Here is an 18,814-nt window from a genome sequence, read left to right as displayed (position 1 = left end):
AGCTGTGTTTGTTGCCACACTGACAGTCCAGGAGTCTTCCATTGCAAAATTAAGCATGTGAATTTAAGTGCCCCTTACTGACCCCTCACACACACAATGTAATCATCTACATTCACTCAGAACTCCAGTAGGAGGATCGAACACTTAGTTATATTCCTCTACAACAGAGCCAATACTTGTGTTAGAGATGACTACGGAAAAGTGGGATTTGATCTGGTGCCGTTTGACCCCAGCACCTGTGTTTGGACTAATGGTAGCGGTTAAGGCTCTGGGTTGTTGATTGGAAGATCAGTGGTTCAAGCACCAGCACTGCCAAGCTGCCACTGTTGGGGCCCTTGAGCAAGGCCCTTAAGCCTCACTGCTCCAGGGGCTCAGTATCATGTCTGACCCTGTGCTCTGAACCCAACCTTCACAGTTGGGATATGTGAAGAAAGAATTTCACTCTGCTGCAATGGATATGTGACAAAAATCGAGGCTTCTGTTCCGTTTTCTGTTTCCTCTCTGCAGCACCATAAGGTTCATGAGCTGTAACAGCAAATGTCCCAGTGATCATACGTAGTGACAACGATCTGGCTTCATGTTCACACACACACACACACACACCAGGATGTAGATCATATCATAGTAAAGAACTAGGAGTAGATTAAAAGGGACCGTCTCAAACATTATATATATATATATATATATATATATATATATATAGACTGTTTTAAGTGCTTTGGGGTCAGTTTGGCTTCACTAAATCCAAGGTGCTGTTTCATGGTTTTAAAATAAACGCTTTTTTTTTTATTGAGATGTAAAAGTCTCGTTTTAAATGTATCTGGACCCAACAAAGTTTCTAAGACTGTTAAGCAACTTGCCAATATGTAAGACATATTTAGGCATCATGACAAACATCTGAATAAAGAAGGACTTTTTTTGTGACACACAGACCACAGATTTCCAAACTGGAGGAAATTTTAAATGGGACTCAAGTGATTTACAAATCTAGGGTTATTTGTAACATGATTGTATTTCTGATCGAATTTGAGGCTTTAAACACAATACAGTTTACTCAAGCTTCCATTGTGGTTCTTGTGATTTAGTGAACCGTGTGTGGAAGAGAGATATAAAGACAGAGATAAATCTACACACCAAAAAAACACACTCGCACAGAACTTCGGCAAACGTGTGATTTACTTGTAAACGCAGTTTCACGTTTCAAAAATAAATTCCTCTCATTTGAAGGTTAGTCGTATGCAGCAGGTCATTTACTTCCGAGAACAAGACATTGTTCAAAATGTTACACGACAATCAAACCCAAATCTCATTCTATATCAAATCTGATACATAAATATATTTGTAAAGTCGATATGAAAATAAGAAGCGACAGAGAGAGATTTTATGAATTATAAGAACTATATGAATTTACATTAGGAAACAAAATGCAAACAAAGCATAAAGGAGGTCGTTCCTTTGATTTTTTAGGACCACATGTGGACAACGATGAACAGAAAGATGTGTTTAGTGTTTAAAGAAGCTGCAATAAATGTTGGATAGACGTGTTAGTGTAGTTCAAGTACAGTAGGATGCCTTCAATTTATTGCTTATGAGTTCACTTATAAATCCACTGACAGCAGAGCAGATCAAGCACGAACATTACATACAGCCAGAAAAGAATAAATGCTTATTAGCGTTAAGGGGATATTAAATTATATTAACTTTCTTAATTGAAGAAAAAATCAAATAAAATCCTCTTTCCATTTCATTTCCTCTTTACCTCCAGCAGAACATCACAGTATATTTGTCTTGCGAGTGAAAAACAACAACAAAAAAAACAACAACCAGAAGACACAGCTACAATGAGTGAGTGTCCCCTGTCCTGTGCTAGGCTGTGCTGTGCTGTGTATGAACCTCACATCAATTAAACAAAAAGGCACAGGATCTTGTCTCATACCTTTATCCCGGTCATATGCCTCTAATCGAAATATAACCGCATTAAACTAAGCATCATAATACTGACTCCTGCACCAGCTTCAACTATGGAAGGCCATACTAGCATAGACGTTTTAACTTAGACCGAAGCAGAAAATGACCTAGATATACAATTCAAGCAGTTCTTTTCCCCCCACAACACTGCACCAAGATCAACATAAACAAAGCACTATAAACTGATATACTGAAAGACATCTAGTGTGGCCGGTCCTATATGCGTATTTGTTAGTAATTGATGAGTAAAGTGCCTGACGCTCTTTGGTCTCCAACTGCAAATATTACAACAAAAGCCACGTTGGAAGACAAACCACCAAAAAAAAAAAAAAAGATTTTTCCATTTCAACTTTTTATGTTCACAGTTTCAGCTTTCATATGTTTAGTAAACCTCTACAGAGATCAGGTAACATCATCTTTACCAAATCCTGAGAGAGAAACAAAGCCTCGTAGGAGACTAAGCTTAAGACTTGCTACTAATGGTGTAAAATAAATGAACAGGATTAATAATTAATAAAGGCTGTGTGTGTGTGTGTGTGTGTGTGAGATGATGTTTAAAGTTCTGCAATGAGGAACTGAACACATTTGAGGCTTCAAATCATTATTTCCCAAACTATGTGTATATACATTTGGTATATAATGACTCCAATTAGAAATAGTAATAAAAGAAACATGTCAGTCCCTTAAAACTGTGTCAGTCAGTTCATTTATTTTAATAAACGCTACAGTTTTTGGTTAATATTCCAAAGTAAACCTGCAATCTGATTAAATCTTTCCAAATCGTACACAATCCAATGGACAATTAGCCAGTGAACCGAGTCATGTTTGGTGTCTGATGTGCACATCTGTGAGCTGCGCTGTAACGTAGCTAACCAGCGATGTGTTACAGCTCCAGTGCACAACTAAAGAAGTAAAGCCTGATCAAACAAACAGGTCTCAACCGATCCGTTCCATTTAGAGTAAGTGTTTGGAAAATTGTGTGGATTTTTGTGTAACTCTTTGTATATATTCTTGAGAATTAAGCCAGAGAAATGAAAAGGTATAGAAGTGGGAAGCCTGAACTCTACACAGACAGAGTTGATGAGAAGGGACCGGGGAATCGACGGACGCAAAGATATTTCTCATCTAACAGGCAGAAAATGCAGGATTAAAACAAACCTAATCTCATGTTTGAGTCGTCTGTATTATAAATATATGATGTGTACCTTTATATGTTTAAAAATAAAAAGCATGCGATTTAAAGTAGATAAGCAATATTGAAATTACAGTAATAAAATCTTTTTTGAAATGCAGAATGCTCTTGGAAGCTTTCTTGCTACTACTAAAACAACTTCGTATATTAAAAAAAAACAACAACAATGAATGTATGAGGATCTGGTCACTACCCTGTTTAAATGTGTCCTTCTGTTGTGTAATGGCTGGTTTCTACACAAACACTGTCCTGAGGTGAAATACTCTGCCCTGTGGAAGGTGAAACCCGGGTTTAGCTTATGATGTGTTTCTTGACTGCTGAGAAGAATTTTAAATAGGAGTTGTTAAAAATAATGGGACCCATTTCGAGAAAATAGCATACGATCACGTAACCTTCTAGGTTTTCCTCTTTATAACACTTACTGGCAAGCGTGAGAACAGAAACACTGCCGCCTCCTTCTACACTGGAGGAACTGAGTTTCCTCCATACTTCCAAATCCACATAAAAGGGAGTCATATAGTGAAACACACAGAAATATAGTCAGCCATTTTACCCCTTAAAAACAAAAACAAAACAAAAATCAATCCTGGAACAGTTAAGGCCAAGCAACAGGAAATGCCTATTATGCCTAAAGATGTCATGATTAAAAGGTTATTGGAACTGGTACAAAACGATAAATGTTAAAGTAGAGGTTATTCCTAGTTTAAACATCATTCATACAGTGGAATCTGAAAACATCTATGAGAAGTGGCGGAAAAAAATAGTAACTTCAATCCAAATAGTGAACAGTCTTTCAGTCTGCAGAATGGAAGGAGTACAGGACACAATGCAGCCTGAGATCTTTTCACTCGTGTCTCCCTCCCTGCTATACATCTTAAAGTAATACCGTGAGGCAGAGCACCAGTATGACCAGTATGACCAGTATGACCAAGCGCATCCTCCCGCAGCAGAGAGGACCAGTTCACTTTAAGTGTGTACTCCAATTAATTGCAGCACCCTGAGATTGTAACAGCCATTTGTGTGTGTGTGTGTGTGTGTGTGTGTGTGTGTGTGTGTGTGCAGAGAAATACTAGTAGACCCTTCACAGAATAACTAACAGCAGAAGTAGTTGATGCTAATCTGTACTGGAGTATCTGAGCGCTTGCTTCTCGCTGTGCCATTACCAGTTCTCTTTCTATTCAGCCTTGGTATGGAGTGATGAAGTCTGGTCCTGGTGATTGGTGCTGTGTCGGCGCTTGTAAAGACGGTAGCCTTTTCGGCAGAGCAGGATGAACCAGTAGAGTTGGGGCGAAAGGATGCACATGTTACCCAAGTTGGCGTAGAGCGGGAGGTGCAGGGGCACGGCATAGAACGGGAGGCTGTAGTGTGCTCCGTAAACCCAGTACATGTAGGGGAAGAGTGCGATGCGGCACACGAAGAAGCTCAGCAGCACCATGCAGCCGTTCACTTTGTGCAGCCAGCAGTCTTGCAAACCCACCTACAGAGGAGAAGGAGGGTGGGGGACGTAGGGGTAGATAGTAGGGGACCAAAAAACATAGTGGTGAAATATTCAAACAGCGAGACTTGGAATAAAAAGTTATAAAAGGTAAGAATAAGGGGGTAATATTTGGCACAGTTTCAATAAATCTCTCAGACATTCTAAAAATAAATAAATAAATAAAATTCTCAGTGTAATAAAACACTAGAAATAGTTCTTAAAGGGATTTTGTGAAACAAAGCTGGTGGTCCACTTTTTTTCTTACAGCCTGGTAGGAAACACAATAAAAATGTCTTCAGTAAGTGGACAGGTTTCATTATCAAGCTGTTGAAATACATTTGTCGTTAATCTACTCCCTAAAATGGCAAACCAGTGTAACTGTTGTGTAACTGTAACAACTGCTGTTAGTGTAAACTATTACAAAAGAGGCATATCATGTAGTTCCTATGGCAAAAAGCTGAAGATACAGCAAACAAATGTAAATAAGTTGGAGCATATGGTAGAGAGCAAAAAAAAGTTCCATTAAAAAAATAATAAGCACAGCATGTGAAGTACAGAGACATAACCGAAGACACGGCTTAAAGGGGAAAAAATCAAATCAAGTCAATCTGACAACCAATCTGGGTGAAACTAGGAAAAGAATTGAAATAGAGTTAAATGAAACGGACGGCAGCAGGCCATGGAACACAGAGAAATAGAAAGTGCTTAATTCTTTGTCTTATTTCTGCTTTGGCTTACAAGTTTTCACCCAGGTTTCAGAAAAAGACCTGACAGACAGCAGCTTTTCTAGGCCGAGCTGCAGAAACAGCATTCTAAAGCTGCTGAGCAGAAAATACTCGGAGAGTGAATGTGCATCATAGCAACCTCGGTGAGAACAATACCGATAATGACTGACAAGTTCCCAGAGATCGGCAAATCTGTAAGCCTGTCATCAAAAACTTGCATTTAGCAGGAGTGTGTGTGTGCGCGTGAGAGTGTGTGCAAGTGTGAGTGAGTGTGAGCATGAGAACATGTGTGTGAGCATGTGTGTGTGAGTGTGAGCATGAGCGTGTGTGAGAGAGAGAGAAAGCATGTGTATGAGTGTGCGTGTGTGTGTGTGTGTGAGCATGAGCGTGTGTGAGAGAGAGAGAAAGCATGTGTGTGTGTGCGCGCGTGTGTGTGTGCGTGTGTGTGTGTGTGTGTGAGCATGAGTGTGTGAGAGAGAAAGCATGTGTATGAGTGTGTGCGTGTGTGAGTGTGTGTGTGTATGAGCATGTGTGAGAGAGAAAGCATGTGTATGAGTGTGCGTGTGTGTGAATGTGTGTGTGTGCGTGAGCATGAGCATGTGAGAGAGAGAGAAAGCATGTGCATGAGAGTGTGCGTGTGTGTGAGAGAGAAAGCATGTGTATGAGAGTGTGCGTGTGTGTGTGTGTGTGTGTGTGTGTGTGCGAGCATGAGTGTGTGTGAGAGAGAAAGCATGTGTACGTGTGTGTGTGAGCATGAGTGTGTGAGAGAGAGAAAGCATGTGTATGAGAGTGTGTGTGCGTGTGTGTGAGCATGAGTGTGTGTGAGAGAGAGAAAGCATGTGTATGAGTGTGTGTGTGTGCATGTGAGCATGAGTGTGTGAGAGAAAGCATGTGTATGAGAGTGTGCGTGTGTGTGTGCGTGTGTGTGTGAGCATGAGTGTGTGTGTGAGAGAGAGAAAGCATGTGTATGAGAGTGCGTGTGAGAGATAGAGAGAGCATGTGTATGAGAGTGTGCGTGTGTGTGAGTGTGTGTGTGTGAGTGTGCGTGTGTGTGAGTATGCGTGTGTGTGAGTGTGCGTGTGTGTGAGTGTGCGTGTGTGTGTGAGCATGAGTGTGTGTGTGAGAGAGAAAGCATGTGTATGAGACTGCGTGTGAGAGATAGAGAGAGCATGTGTATGAGAGTGTGCGTGTGTGTGAGTGTGCGTGTGTGTGAGTGTGCGTGTGTGTGAGTGTGCGTGTGTGTGAGTGTGTGAGAGATAGAGAGAGCATGTGTATGAGAGTGTGCGTGTGTGAGTGTGCGTGTGAGCATGAGTGTGCGTGTGAGAGATAGAGAGAGCATGTGTGTATGAGAGAGAGAGAGCATGTGTATGAGAGAGTATGCACATCTGTGTGTGTGTGTGTGTGTGTGTGTGTGTGTTACCTGAATCAGGATTTTGCCCAGTGAAACAAAAGGTGTGCTGATTTCTGTAAGGAAGAGGCAGCCAATGAAGAAATCACCTTGGTCCTTCCTGAAGAACTGAGTCAGAGGAAATAAGAGTCAGTGCCAAACACACAGTAAATATCCTGCCAGATGTCTGGTACTAACAGTTCTGACATGCATGGGGTTTTGGGGCGCTGCTAGTATTGCGATTAAAACCTAAAACGAGCTGAAAAGCCTTCATCTCCAATTACAAAGTGTACATTTCAGTTACTACAGACTTCCTGTCAGCTCGGAGCAGTCTGGTGATTCTCCACTGATCGCTCATCACCAAGCTGTTTCAGACATGACACTCGCAGGATGTTTGCTCTTCGCAGCGCTCTGTGTAAACTCTAGAGACGGTGTGTGTGAAATTTCCAGGAGAATTTGGCACCAATAACAGCAGCGCAGTGGTTCATAACGCAAAAACAAATTCATCTCCGTTCCAGTGTCTCACACTGTCTCTTCCCTTCTCTCGCTCAGCGAAATGCTGCATCAGTACACGAGAGATTCAGAACTCATCTATGCGATCTGGTGTGTCCACGACGGAGATGATGGATAAACGCGGAGGCGGAACGGTTACTGAAACACGGAGGCCTCCCTCAGTGCAACACTATATACCAGACTCCCAGCAGTGTGCACGTGTGAGTGAGGAAACCAGGTGTCTGAATATGTTAAGAGAGGTTCTGTATTCTTCTATAAGCAAGTGTAGGTGTAAAGGCTGACTGAAGTGTAGCAATAAGCTATATTACATCTTAGTGGGAAGCATTTAATAATGACGCCTTCTCAGTCATGCGGTCATCTAATTCGACAATAAAGTGGCAGCATTAAATCGATCCGGCAGGGTTGATGGAATCAGATGGGCTGGTCTGCGATTTTCCTAAACTGATCAACAAAAGAATAAAAAAATTAAAAAATTGTTGATCAGTTTAGGAAAATCGCAGACCAGCCCATCTGATTCCATCAACCCTGCCGAGTTGAATCGATTTAATACTGCCACTTTGTCAAATTGTTAATTATTGTTTTATATATGATAATTTTGAAACGTAAACATGTGTCTGTATATTTGTGTTTAATGTGTGTGTGTGTGTGTGTGTGTGTGTGTGTGTGTATCTGTGAGATATAAGCAGCAGCTGTGTGTGAATAATACAAGGCAGGTGTAACTTGATCTCATATGACTACTGACATCACAGCATCCAGACACAAAAGGCCAGGTTTCCTCCACACTGCAACATTACACTGCTGTGTGTGTGTATGTGTATGTGTATGTGTGTGTGTGTGTGTCCTTGTCCATCAGTACTAGCAGTGCAACAGCAGTCATTGTGCTAACACCCTCCTCCACCAGGTCCTTCTGTGACAAAAGAACTGCATTACCTTTCTTCTTTTTTCGTTCTCTCTATTACACTGCACTGTTCCACTTGTGTGGACTTCGTCTCTCTTTTCTGCATCTCATCTTTCACATTTCACCAAACCCTCTATCGGTGTCCTTTACTGTCTACTCATCCTTTAACCCCTCAGCTGCACAATCACTCGCTCTCATCTCTCCCTACCCCCCCGTCTCTCTCTATCTCTCCCTATCATCTCTCTCTATCGTCTCTCGCCCTCTCCCTCTTCCTCTTTCTATCGTCTTTTGCTCTCTCTCTCTTTCTATCGTCCCCCCTCTCTCTATGGTCTCTTGCTCTCTCTCTCTATCTGTCATCTCTTGCTCGCTCTCTCTCTCTATCACCCCCCCCCCCCCCCCATCGTCTCTCCCCCTCTCTCTATCGTCTCTCGCTCTCTCACCAGTGTAATAGGCAGGAGAATGGTGAGGAGTGCAATGTGATGAAGGACCAGCAGGGACTCTCTCGTCACAAACAAGCTGATCGTCCTCAGTGAGTGTCCTCTGTAATCCTCATGACCACTGACCCGGAAACGGTAGTAGTGGCTCAGATACATGGCAATGATGTCATATGCCATGTAGGGTACCCCATAACCAAGGACAAATGAGGTTGCCAGCCAGTGCCTGAAAAACAAGTACATTTAATGCTTGTGATGTAATTTTATTTCATCACTCCTAACAGTATTTATTAGCAGAAAAAGAATAATTAGTAATTTTTTCTATAACTGTTGTTTTCACACACGCTGCAGGAGCACATTCACTCGAATGGATTAATGGACACTGACATGACAGAGCTGATTGGTTCATATGGGCAGAGACAGTGTGGTATTAGATGACTCACCTGTTTGTTATCACATTTTCTCTGCATGACGACACCACAATGATTCCAGCCACGGTGGCCATGATGGCGTGAACAGAGGAGACCAGCCTGCGAGAGACAGACGAACAGACAGCAGTGTGACTTCTAAACCAGCAGAAACACACCTACTCCTTTGGCTTCTTTTAGCAAATCCTTATTCATTCAACTGTTCATCTTTAGCAAGTGCTTGTTCCTGCTCAGGACAATGATGGATCAGGAGCCGGGTTTATCACAGCTCACAATACACATGTGCACACACATATTTAATAACACAAAGTAATACACACAACCACGTGGGTTACTATATAGAGTTTCCGTTTGACTTACGTTGCTGTATATTCTGACAAACAGCACAGCACGAGGAAACGGAGACGTTCAATAATTCAATATCAGTTGCAGCTACGGTCTGTTATCTGTAAGAGGGTAAAAATGTTTGTGTCCGGGATCAGTGGACTCAGTAGGTTGCTGACGCAGCAATTATCGGGGTGGTTTCATCCAGTCGGCCACAGAGAAAAATCCTGCTAACACTTGGCTTGAAAAAAAAAACCCCTCCAAATGGTTCACATAGTGCATGTTATAACTGTCCATGTACTCTTTTCCTAAATCCCACCACTTGCTATGCTACAAACACATTCTGGCTATGAAAAAGTACAGTGATTCTACGTTTTTAGTCACATTAACACAATATTTATTTAAAAAAAATAAGAAACCAAGACCAAAGATAAGTTTTAAAATAACGAGTTAAAGGTGATGCATATATAAATGTACAATTTCAGTTTTTCAGTAAAGCTGCTTTGCGTTCAGGTCAATTATTGATAGAAATGGTGCATTAAAAATAATAATTTTACAAATTTGCCCATTATCACTTTTTTCCACACTAAAATAACACAAAAGTATGAATAAACAGTTGTGGTTTGAGCACAGCATGGAATTTCTCCTGGTAGGTCTGATAAGATTGATCAAGTGCTCCAACATGTGCAATTATGAAGTCACAAAGGAAAGTCAGCTGAGCTGCAAAGACATTTCACTACCTCAGGCTCCAGAGACAAACTCGCACAGTACATTTGTGTGTGTGTGTGTGTGTGTGTGTGTGTGTGCGCACCTGTGTACACGTGTGGTCATGGGTACTGCACACATTAAAAAAGCTGATTGTGCATATTAATTATGAAAACCGGTTGCTCTCGTTCTCAAATTGTGTGTGTGTGTGTGTGTGTGGTGTGTGGTGTGTGGTGGTGGTGGTGGTGGGGTGCTCTGGACCAGCAGCAGATCTCAAACTCAAACACAGTAATTATTTATCATCACCTTTTTAGTATGCCTGAAATGCACAGCAGGAAAGAGAAGCCTGTGAGCGCCTGTATTCAAATCAACAAGGATTTAAAAAAAAAAAGACAAAATGAGAATCAATTCATTAATAAATAAAGATTTTTTTTTTAATATAATGGCATGAACTTAATTTGTATTGCGGCAAGAGAATAATAAACGTCGAGCTCTTTTGTGGTCAGGCTAAAAGCTAAATGGTTCCTTTATCCATATGGGGTGATACACGTTCGTCATGACGACACTGGTCACATGACCTGATGCTGCCAGCATACACTGGGGTTGGCTCCAGTATAAGCAGCCCCTTTCTAAAAGCCACACACACAGAGCTATGCCCCCCAATAGCCTCGCAATCTGAACACTGTCACAAGGCCCAGAATTCCACAATCTACCCTTTGTGTCTTTGCCTTACTTAGAGGGCTTGAGAAGGAGGGGTGAATCAGGCAGGAGGAGAAGGTGCCTTATAGGTTTTTTTTGTTGTTGTGACTGTCTTTTGTTTTCGTTCTCCTTTTAAATGCGGCCCAGTCTCGTTGCGTGTGAGGGTGTAATGCTGACACCGGAGCTTCTTTAACGCATCCATTTCCTGTCTTTTTTTTACTGTCCGGTTCTATCACTTCCTGAATCTAAAAACATTTCATTCACACTTCTTTTGAAAGTCCCTGAAAACTGATGTTTCAGAGCCATTGTGCATTTTTCTCAGGCACCAAATCCAAGGAGATAGCGAGAAAACAGCTGGTTTGAAAACATCTGCAGTCACTTTACTTTTTGGAATTTTATATTATAGAATTGTAATTCTAAACTTCTAGAACATAACTCCAGCATACAGTAAGTGCAGTTAATGTACTCTTACTCTAGAGTAGCAGCTTGTTAGGAATAAAACATGGTTTGTCTGTGTATCTTCCCAAACACTATTCTCTATTCCAAGAATCACTTGGTTGTGAAAAAAAAAAAAAAGTTTGCAGTTTTGAAGAGAGGAGAATTCGATACTGTCACGCCAGTCATGCTTTGACAATCAAATGCTTTGCAATTGTAAAACGTTCTCATTGTTAATCTCTACCCTGTTCATATTTAGCTAGTTGTCCGAGCTATTCTGAAAGCTATTACTGTATCTGTTGTAGAAATCAATCACTTAAACACAGTCATTTAGAAGACATGCTCCAAAAGGATAAAAAACATCAGCATACAGAAATCAAATCACGGCTGAATCAACCACGATTACACTGAAGCACTTATTCGTTGTTCTTCAGGAGCTAAGCATAACATTGTCGGTGTTCGTGTTGCTTGCTTCGATCTACACAGCTGAACACCCAGTTTTCTCTCTTCACAGTCGGTAACTACAGCTTGGTGTGTCAGAGCCCCGTGTCTTCTTGTCTGCTTATTGGAACGGACATCTGAGTTATACATGTGAGGCAACATGAGCCACGGTGTTCACATTCCTGCTTGCATACCATGTGTACATTTGAGGGACTGAGAGTGACATCCACGGTTCATAAGTTTTCATGACGACCTCATTAGCAATACTAGCCCCTCCCTTGCTTGAGGGCCCAGCAGTAGCAGTTTGGCGAGATTCAAGCTCTAAACCTTTTGATCGGTAGTCCAACACCTTAGCCAGTATGTTACCACATGCCCCATATGAATAGGGATGGTAAACCAGAGATTGTTTAAGGACTTTTGTTAAATACATGCACAAATTCTTAGCTGCTCTTCAAAACTTTCAGCCATGGTGATCATAGCCATGAGCTGATTCTCAATTTAAAGAATTCTCCCTTTCACTAGTTCCATAGGATTTGGATGCAAAACAGACTTCCATTAGATCTGAGTGAGTTTTAAATTCTAACCAGAAAATTGTTCAGCGTTCACCCTCAAATACTGTCTGGAATCGTAAATATCTGCGTGATTCGAGTCGGCACAAGAAAGAATATCGCCATCTCAAATATCACAATACAAAATACCGGTGAAATGGATTTGTTTCTGGGGGGCACGGTGGCTTAGTGGGTAGCACGTTCGCCTCACACCTCCAGGGTCGGGGTTCGATTCCCGCCTCCGCCTTGTGTGTGCGGAGTTTGCATGTTCTCCCCGTGCCTCGGGGGTTTCCTCCGGGTACTCCGGTTTCCTCCCCCAGTCCAAAGACATGCATGGTAGGTTAATTGGCATCTCTGGAAAATTGTCCGTAGTGTGTGAATGCGTGAGTGAATGAGAGTGTGTGTGTGCCCTGCGATGGTTTGGCACTCCGTCCAGGGTGTATCCTGCCTTGATGCCCGATGACGCCTGAGATAGGCACAGGCTCCCCGTGACCCGAGAAGTTCGGATAAAGCGGTAGAAAATGAATGAATGAATGGATTTGTTTCTCATATGGAATGTCTTGATATTTCCATTTAGTATTCATTACGAGCTCTAGCTCTTCTTACACACAAGGTGCACAAGGCAGAGGTAGTAGGTTACTGAGCACCGACGGTGAAGCTAATCGGAAAAACGTGTCTCAAACAGTCATGTTTCATTTGGCCTGCAATATACTAATGTGCAACATTTTCACACTATCCAGAATTCATAGCAGATCCATAGCATTGAGATCTGAAGAGCAGTTACCATAAACCTCCTCAACTAGTTCAGTCCAAAGCGAGCATAAACTTGGCTTTATCCAGATAGCAGGATTTGGTGTAAGCTCTCAAAATACCACACGTTCACTCCGGTATAGGAACACCTTGTGGTGAATGTCCAGAGTGCTCTTATCCTCACCATCATTTCTGTAATAATCCTCTTCCTGCATTCTGGGGGAAAGTACATCCTTCCTCTGAGCCTCACTAATGGCCAGATATATTCAGAGGAAATACAGTGTATATATAGATACAGTGCAGAGCTAATAGAAATGATGCAATCAGTAAAAGATCTCCTGAATAGCTTGAAACGGAAGCCTGTAGCCACAACAGCACTTTGCTGCTAATATTGACGATTTCCACTGTAAACCATTTAAGATACTACATAAAATCAACATATTTTATCTAGAAAATAGAATAAGGACTTGTTTGATTTTAATGCCTAACATTTCCCAGAAACATCTAGAAAGTTTTAAAAAAAAATTATATAAAAAACTATTATATCCAAGACATTTGAGACCAAAATACTGCTTAAAAGCTGAATAAATACAACCACTCAAATGGTCCGACTCAAATCAGTTGACTCAGTTTCTATTGTATTCTCACCAGTTTCTTTATCAACAACTACAGCTGCCAGAATATATAATAAAACCAAAGATTTTGGTAATCCCAATCAAGCTGCCTAGCTAGCTAGTTTATTAAGACATTATGTTATTATGTAGACATATCAGTGTCCATCACAGCAGACATCTCTCCTGTTGACTCCATCGTTCCTTCTCGATGCATCAAGGCAGGACCAAGGAAGAGTTCACCCAGTTGTTGGTACCAAAACACTATAGGTAATTTAGACCAGGAGATAAAGTACTTGCTTTATGTCTAGTAATAGCACATCAAGCTCTAACTGATTTGCAAAGTTGCATAAGCCCTTTAAGGTCATACATCTAGTTGTGAAAAATGATATCGGTTCTGGTGAAATGATAGAGGCAAATATATTGCAAATATACCACACTTTCTTAAAACATGGAGAGAGGGGTTCCTGAGGCTCTGACAGTGGTTCCAGATAGAGGAGCTAGGCCCTGAGATGCCAGTAAAAACTTGAGATCATCCCACCCCAGTCTTTTGTCTTTTGTGGAGACCATCTCTCGTCATCAGACAGAACAGCTTGCCATGTGCCAGCTTGGTGTCTAAATTGGATGCATTTCCAAAGACGAGCATCGATGAACTTTACGTGTGTGTACAGTATATGTATATACACATACACAAATAATTCACATTATTGTGCGTGTTCAAAGTCAGCAATGTTGTGGAGAAGCTTGACACTGTTTTACTCTGACTAAAGCCAGGAATTAACACTCTACCCCGGGTCAAAAGATCATCCTTTTCCTTCTTAGCACATTTCATAAGAATTGCATGCTGGTCTATTGTTGGTGTAATCCACTCAAAGCAGCATTCCACTAAATTATTCATTTCTGTTAAATTACATGCTGAGTCATTTTGACTTCACAGTCTGCCAGATGCTCTTAGTTCCACTATGTAGTACAAAGCTACAATTCTCAATGAGAAGTTAAAAGAACAAAATAAATCAAAAATGGTTTCTACACCACACTAGCTCCTGGGAGCTGACAGTGCATTTTTTTCAGTATTTGGAGCATATTGGTCAATCCCACTGAAGGGATTATCTGCTCCTTGTCATCATGTCATCATTAGGCAATGAGCTAATCAGTCAGGAGCTTGAATGGTTTTAGATCTCAGCCTGCGTTCTCTTCTAAGTATGTTAATTATATCAAGTTGCCAGTATATTACACTGTTACACTGCATTCTTGTATAAATTAACCCTACAATAGTGCCATTTGGTAAGGGAACAGCTACTGAATCTTGTCCAATTGTTACTACACTTGAAAGCTCCGCTATGGTGTGCCATTGGTTGATTGAACATTAACAGGGAACAGGGGGTTTTAACACTAATAATATTGGTGATCATTATATCATCAGATTACTAGTCTCCACTGGCAAAAACAGCTTAAAATCTGATACATGCTGCATACTGCTTGTCTTGAGCACTGAGCTAGTTATTTGTCCTTCCCTGACAACCAAAAATGTTAATAATTCTCTAGGCTTTATAATCACTGTGTGATCGCTACCATATCAATATCAATGCTATGTTCGATGTGGTTCAATACCAAAACCAGCAGTGACCTTATAGCAGTCCCCATTAATTTGGAAAATAACCAACCTCCAGAAGACACAAGACAGGCTGAACACTGAGATTAGCATAGAATGTATTTCTTTTTGTATTCTCGATCGCAGCCCCAATATTATATATCACATGGGAGCACAGTGTGGTTATATAGTTACTGGTTGTAGTAGCCCATTTGTTGCTATGCACTGTTGATCAACTTCCCACCAGAACCACAATGACAAGACCATGTTAACAAATAGATAACTAGGTTGTAGACCACACAACACAGTTCTAACATAATGAGCCAAACTACAGGAACGTCATTTATATCACTCTATAACAACTGCATGGAAACATTTGTACACCCTTTATTAAAGTTTGTTTTTACTTTATTTCATTCTGGGGGTTCAGTCTAGTGTTCTTAGCATTTAGCTGAACTAATCACCTGAAACCTCATTTCCAGCATTGGCTAAAAAGTGTACAGAAAGACAATATAGGTGCCACATTAGCAGTGCAGAGTGAAATAGCAAGGGATCACTTTCCAAAGCAAAGCATGATGCTGCAATGGAAAACTTGTGTTCTGGGGCTTGTATTGGAACTGCTGACTAGGAAACGCCATTAAAGCAGCCAGAACACTTTCACAAGGGCAGAGGTGATTGGTTTAACAATAGCCAGTGCTCACTCCTGCCAAAAAAACAAAGTCAAGCCTGTTACATGCTGAAAAAACAAAGTAATCCAAAATAAATTACCAATTTTTTTTTTCAGACCAATTCATTTCTTCTTCAATAAAACAGTCAAAAGACTTAAAGCCAAGAATATGAATGTCGGCACCAGCTTATCACCCTCTTGCAGTACATAGCCATTCCAACGTAAGCCCAAATACATGAACAACACTGATAAAGGCAGTATCTTCCACCCATACCATAACTAATACACAGAGGCTTATAAATAGGCACTGCGTGTACCCAAACTCTGTAAAAAAAAATAAAAAAAAAGTCCTTGCATCATGTTTCTAATGAGACAAAACTTTTGGTTCCCATTATCTGACCTCCAAAATGAGGTACTGCTCATGAATAATATGATCATATACAGCGTGATATTTCAGTTCTCCCGTCACTGGCAGTTTTTTTAAATAATGCATATATAATTATTAATTATACCAGAGAGCTGCAGAAAGGTCAAATCCAATTGGTCAGAAGGCGATGATTTGTTTTCTAGAACAATGTGGTTCAGGTGGAGGCTCCAGGTTATGTTTCTATTAATGTACTTGCTCTAATATGTTATTTCTATAACAGCAACATAAACAGGGAGATTGTACGTAAAAATAAATAAATAAATACAATTATTAAGGATGGTTAAAACTTTTTATAGTGGACACCATTAGGTTGTGGAGGAAGACCATTAGGTTGTGGAGGAAGACCATTAGGTTGTGGAGGAAGACCATTAGGTTGTGGAGGAAGACCATTAGGTTGTGGAGGAACACCATTAGGTTGTGGAGGAACACCATTTTGGTGTTGATAAAACACCGTTAGGAGCAATATCTTAAGGCACTGAGAGAACATTTCACAGTGGATAAACACCTAAGGTGAAGAAGGAGGACCGTTAGCAGTGGCGGAAACCCTTAAGGTGGTGTACAGACAGCTTTCATGTGTGGCTGAAACTATGGAATTTACATTTACAGCATTTAGCAGACAGTGACTTACTTTTGTTTTAATCTCATTTTTATACAACTGAGCAATTGAGGGTTAAGGGCCTTGCTCAGGGGCCCATCAGTGGGAACCTGGTGGACATAGGAATCGCACTCAAAACCTTCCAATTGGTAGCCCAACATCTTAACCACTAGGCTACCACATCCCAGTTGATGTGTTGATGTGATCCCATACCACTTAAGGTTCTCTATGTAGCAGTGGATAAAAGGTTATGCTTTAGTTGTTGTGGGATCCCCAGATCTGCTGTAGGAATACTGTTAGTTGTAATGCATCACCTTTAGTACTAGACCAACATTATTGCTTTTATGGGTGGCTGAATCTATGGTATTGATGGAAAACCTTAAGTGGTATAGGATCATATGTAGCAGTGGATAAAGGCTGGGCTTTAGTTGTTGTGGTATCCATAGATCTGCTGTAGGAATACTGTTAGTTATAGTGCATCAACATCATCAGTTGCAGTGGAAAACACTTAAGAGACGCTTGAACGCTGCATTACTGCACTGTATTGAACGCCTGAAGTGCTGAACGAAAGCCCAGTATAATGGGCGAGAAATATAATCTGCTAAAAGAGATTATCGGCCAAAATGAGACAGACACCAACGCAAAAAAGGCTTAATCTGATTAAAAGTGTCACTGTGTCCTAGGAAGGCTATACGGCAGCAGATAAGCGGCCTAACATTTTAGCTGCTAGTGTTGTTTATTCTAAACTTAGCCAAGCCATTGAACGCTACATCTCAGTACAGCAGGTCAGAGAAACGGTTAAACTTTCCGTTATTGCAGAGAAGAAAAAACGTATTGTGAAGGTAAAATAATACAACTTTCTTACCTCTCGCTGACCAACACCACGTCGGCATCGTTCCAGCGTCTGAAAATGACCGGCAGCGTTTTCCTAAAGACTATAAATAAGCCGGGAAAGAGCACAACCCCGCTCACTAACACTCGCCACATCCTCGGGTTGTTTACTAAGAAAAGACTCGTGAGGATTTAAGGGTGAAATTCAGCCACAGGTGGCACGCGCGCGCTCGCGCTCTCTCTTTCTCTCTCTTTTCTCTCTCTCTCTTACACACACACAAGATCTGGGTTTTGGCTGGCAAGCAGCTGGGTTTAATAGTTCCTTACATATCACAGCTTTCTGCAAGGAGCTGACGACGTCTCGGTAAACTGCGACTGGCTTAAGCACGTGGTTTGGTATCGTCTGCAACATGAAACTCGATTCAGCAAAAGAGCATCAAGACCCGGCGTTATCAGAATGAATGGGAACTCTGTTTTCGCGCTCTTACTGCTCGACAGCGCCATTTAGGGGACCAACAGGATGCTGCTACAGTACATCAGTTTAGTGATGGGAATACATACATCTCTCTTTAGTGATTCCATTCTTTTGGCTCGAATTTGACTCATTTGATTCATCGATCTGAGAGTCGTCAGTGAATCGACTCACTTGAATCATTTTAGATCAACCATGTCATTTAAAATCATTCGATTAGTAATTCTAGAACAATCCATTATTTAATGTTTAAATGCTTTAAACCTACAACTAATAAAGATGATCCAAGAGCAAGTGCACAGAGAATCCAGATGTGATTTGGATTTGGGACACATCTTGCAGAATTGCAACAGATATAGTGATATATATATATATATATATATATATATATATATATATATATATATATATATATATAGATATATAGATACATATATAGATACATAGATAGATATATAGATAGATATAGATAGATATATATATATAGATATACGTGTATATATATACATATATATATATAGTTATATATATATATATATATATATATATATATATATATATATATATATATATATATATATACATATACATATACATATATATATAGTTATAAAATATATAAAATATTAGATACAGTAGTATGCCAAAGCTTTCATAGGAAGTTAGTGACCACTAACAAACACATATTCTGAACGC

General features: G+C 40.6%; 1 protein-coding gene across 1 annotated transcript; it reads right to left on the bottom strand.

Annotated features, from left to right (window-relative positions):
• Positions 1 to 1,158: 1,158 nt before the first annotated feature.
• Positions 1,159 to 18,213, bottom strand: tlcd3a (TLC domain containing 3A). The gene is made up of 5 exons (XM_027165347.2): positions 17,681 to 18,213; positions 9,038 to 9,124; positions 8,601 to 8,820; positions 6,783 to 6,878; positions 1,159 to 4,637 (listed from the first exon to the last, which is right to left on the bottom strand). The coding sequence occupies exons 1-5, from the start codon at positions 17,800 to 17,802 to the stop codon at positions 4,335 to 4,337; spliced, it is 828 nt and encodes a 275-aa protein (XP_027021148.1). The 5' UTR covers positions 17,803 to 18,213; the 3' UTR covers positions 1,159 to 4,334.
• Positions 18,214 to 18,814: the final 601 nt, after the last annotated feature.

Source organism: Tachysurus fulvidraco, chromosome 26, assembly GCF_022655615.1.
Source record: "Tachysurus fulvidraco isolate hzauxx_2018 chromosome 26, HZAU_PFXX_2.0, whole genome shotgun sequence".
Taxonomy (NCBI): domain Eukaryota; kingdom Metazoa; phylum Chordata; class Actinopteri; order Siluriformes; family Bagridae; genus Tachysurus; species Tachysurus fulvidraco.
This window is presented reverse-complemented; position numbering and strand designations above follow the sequence as displayed.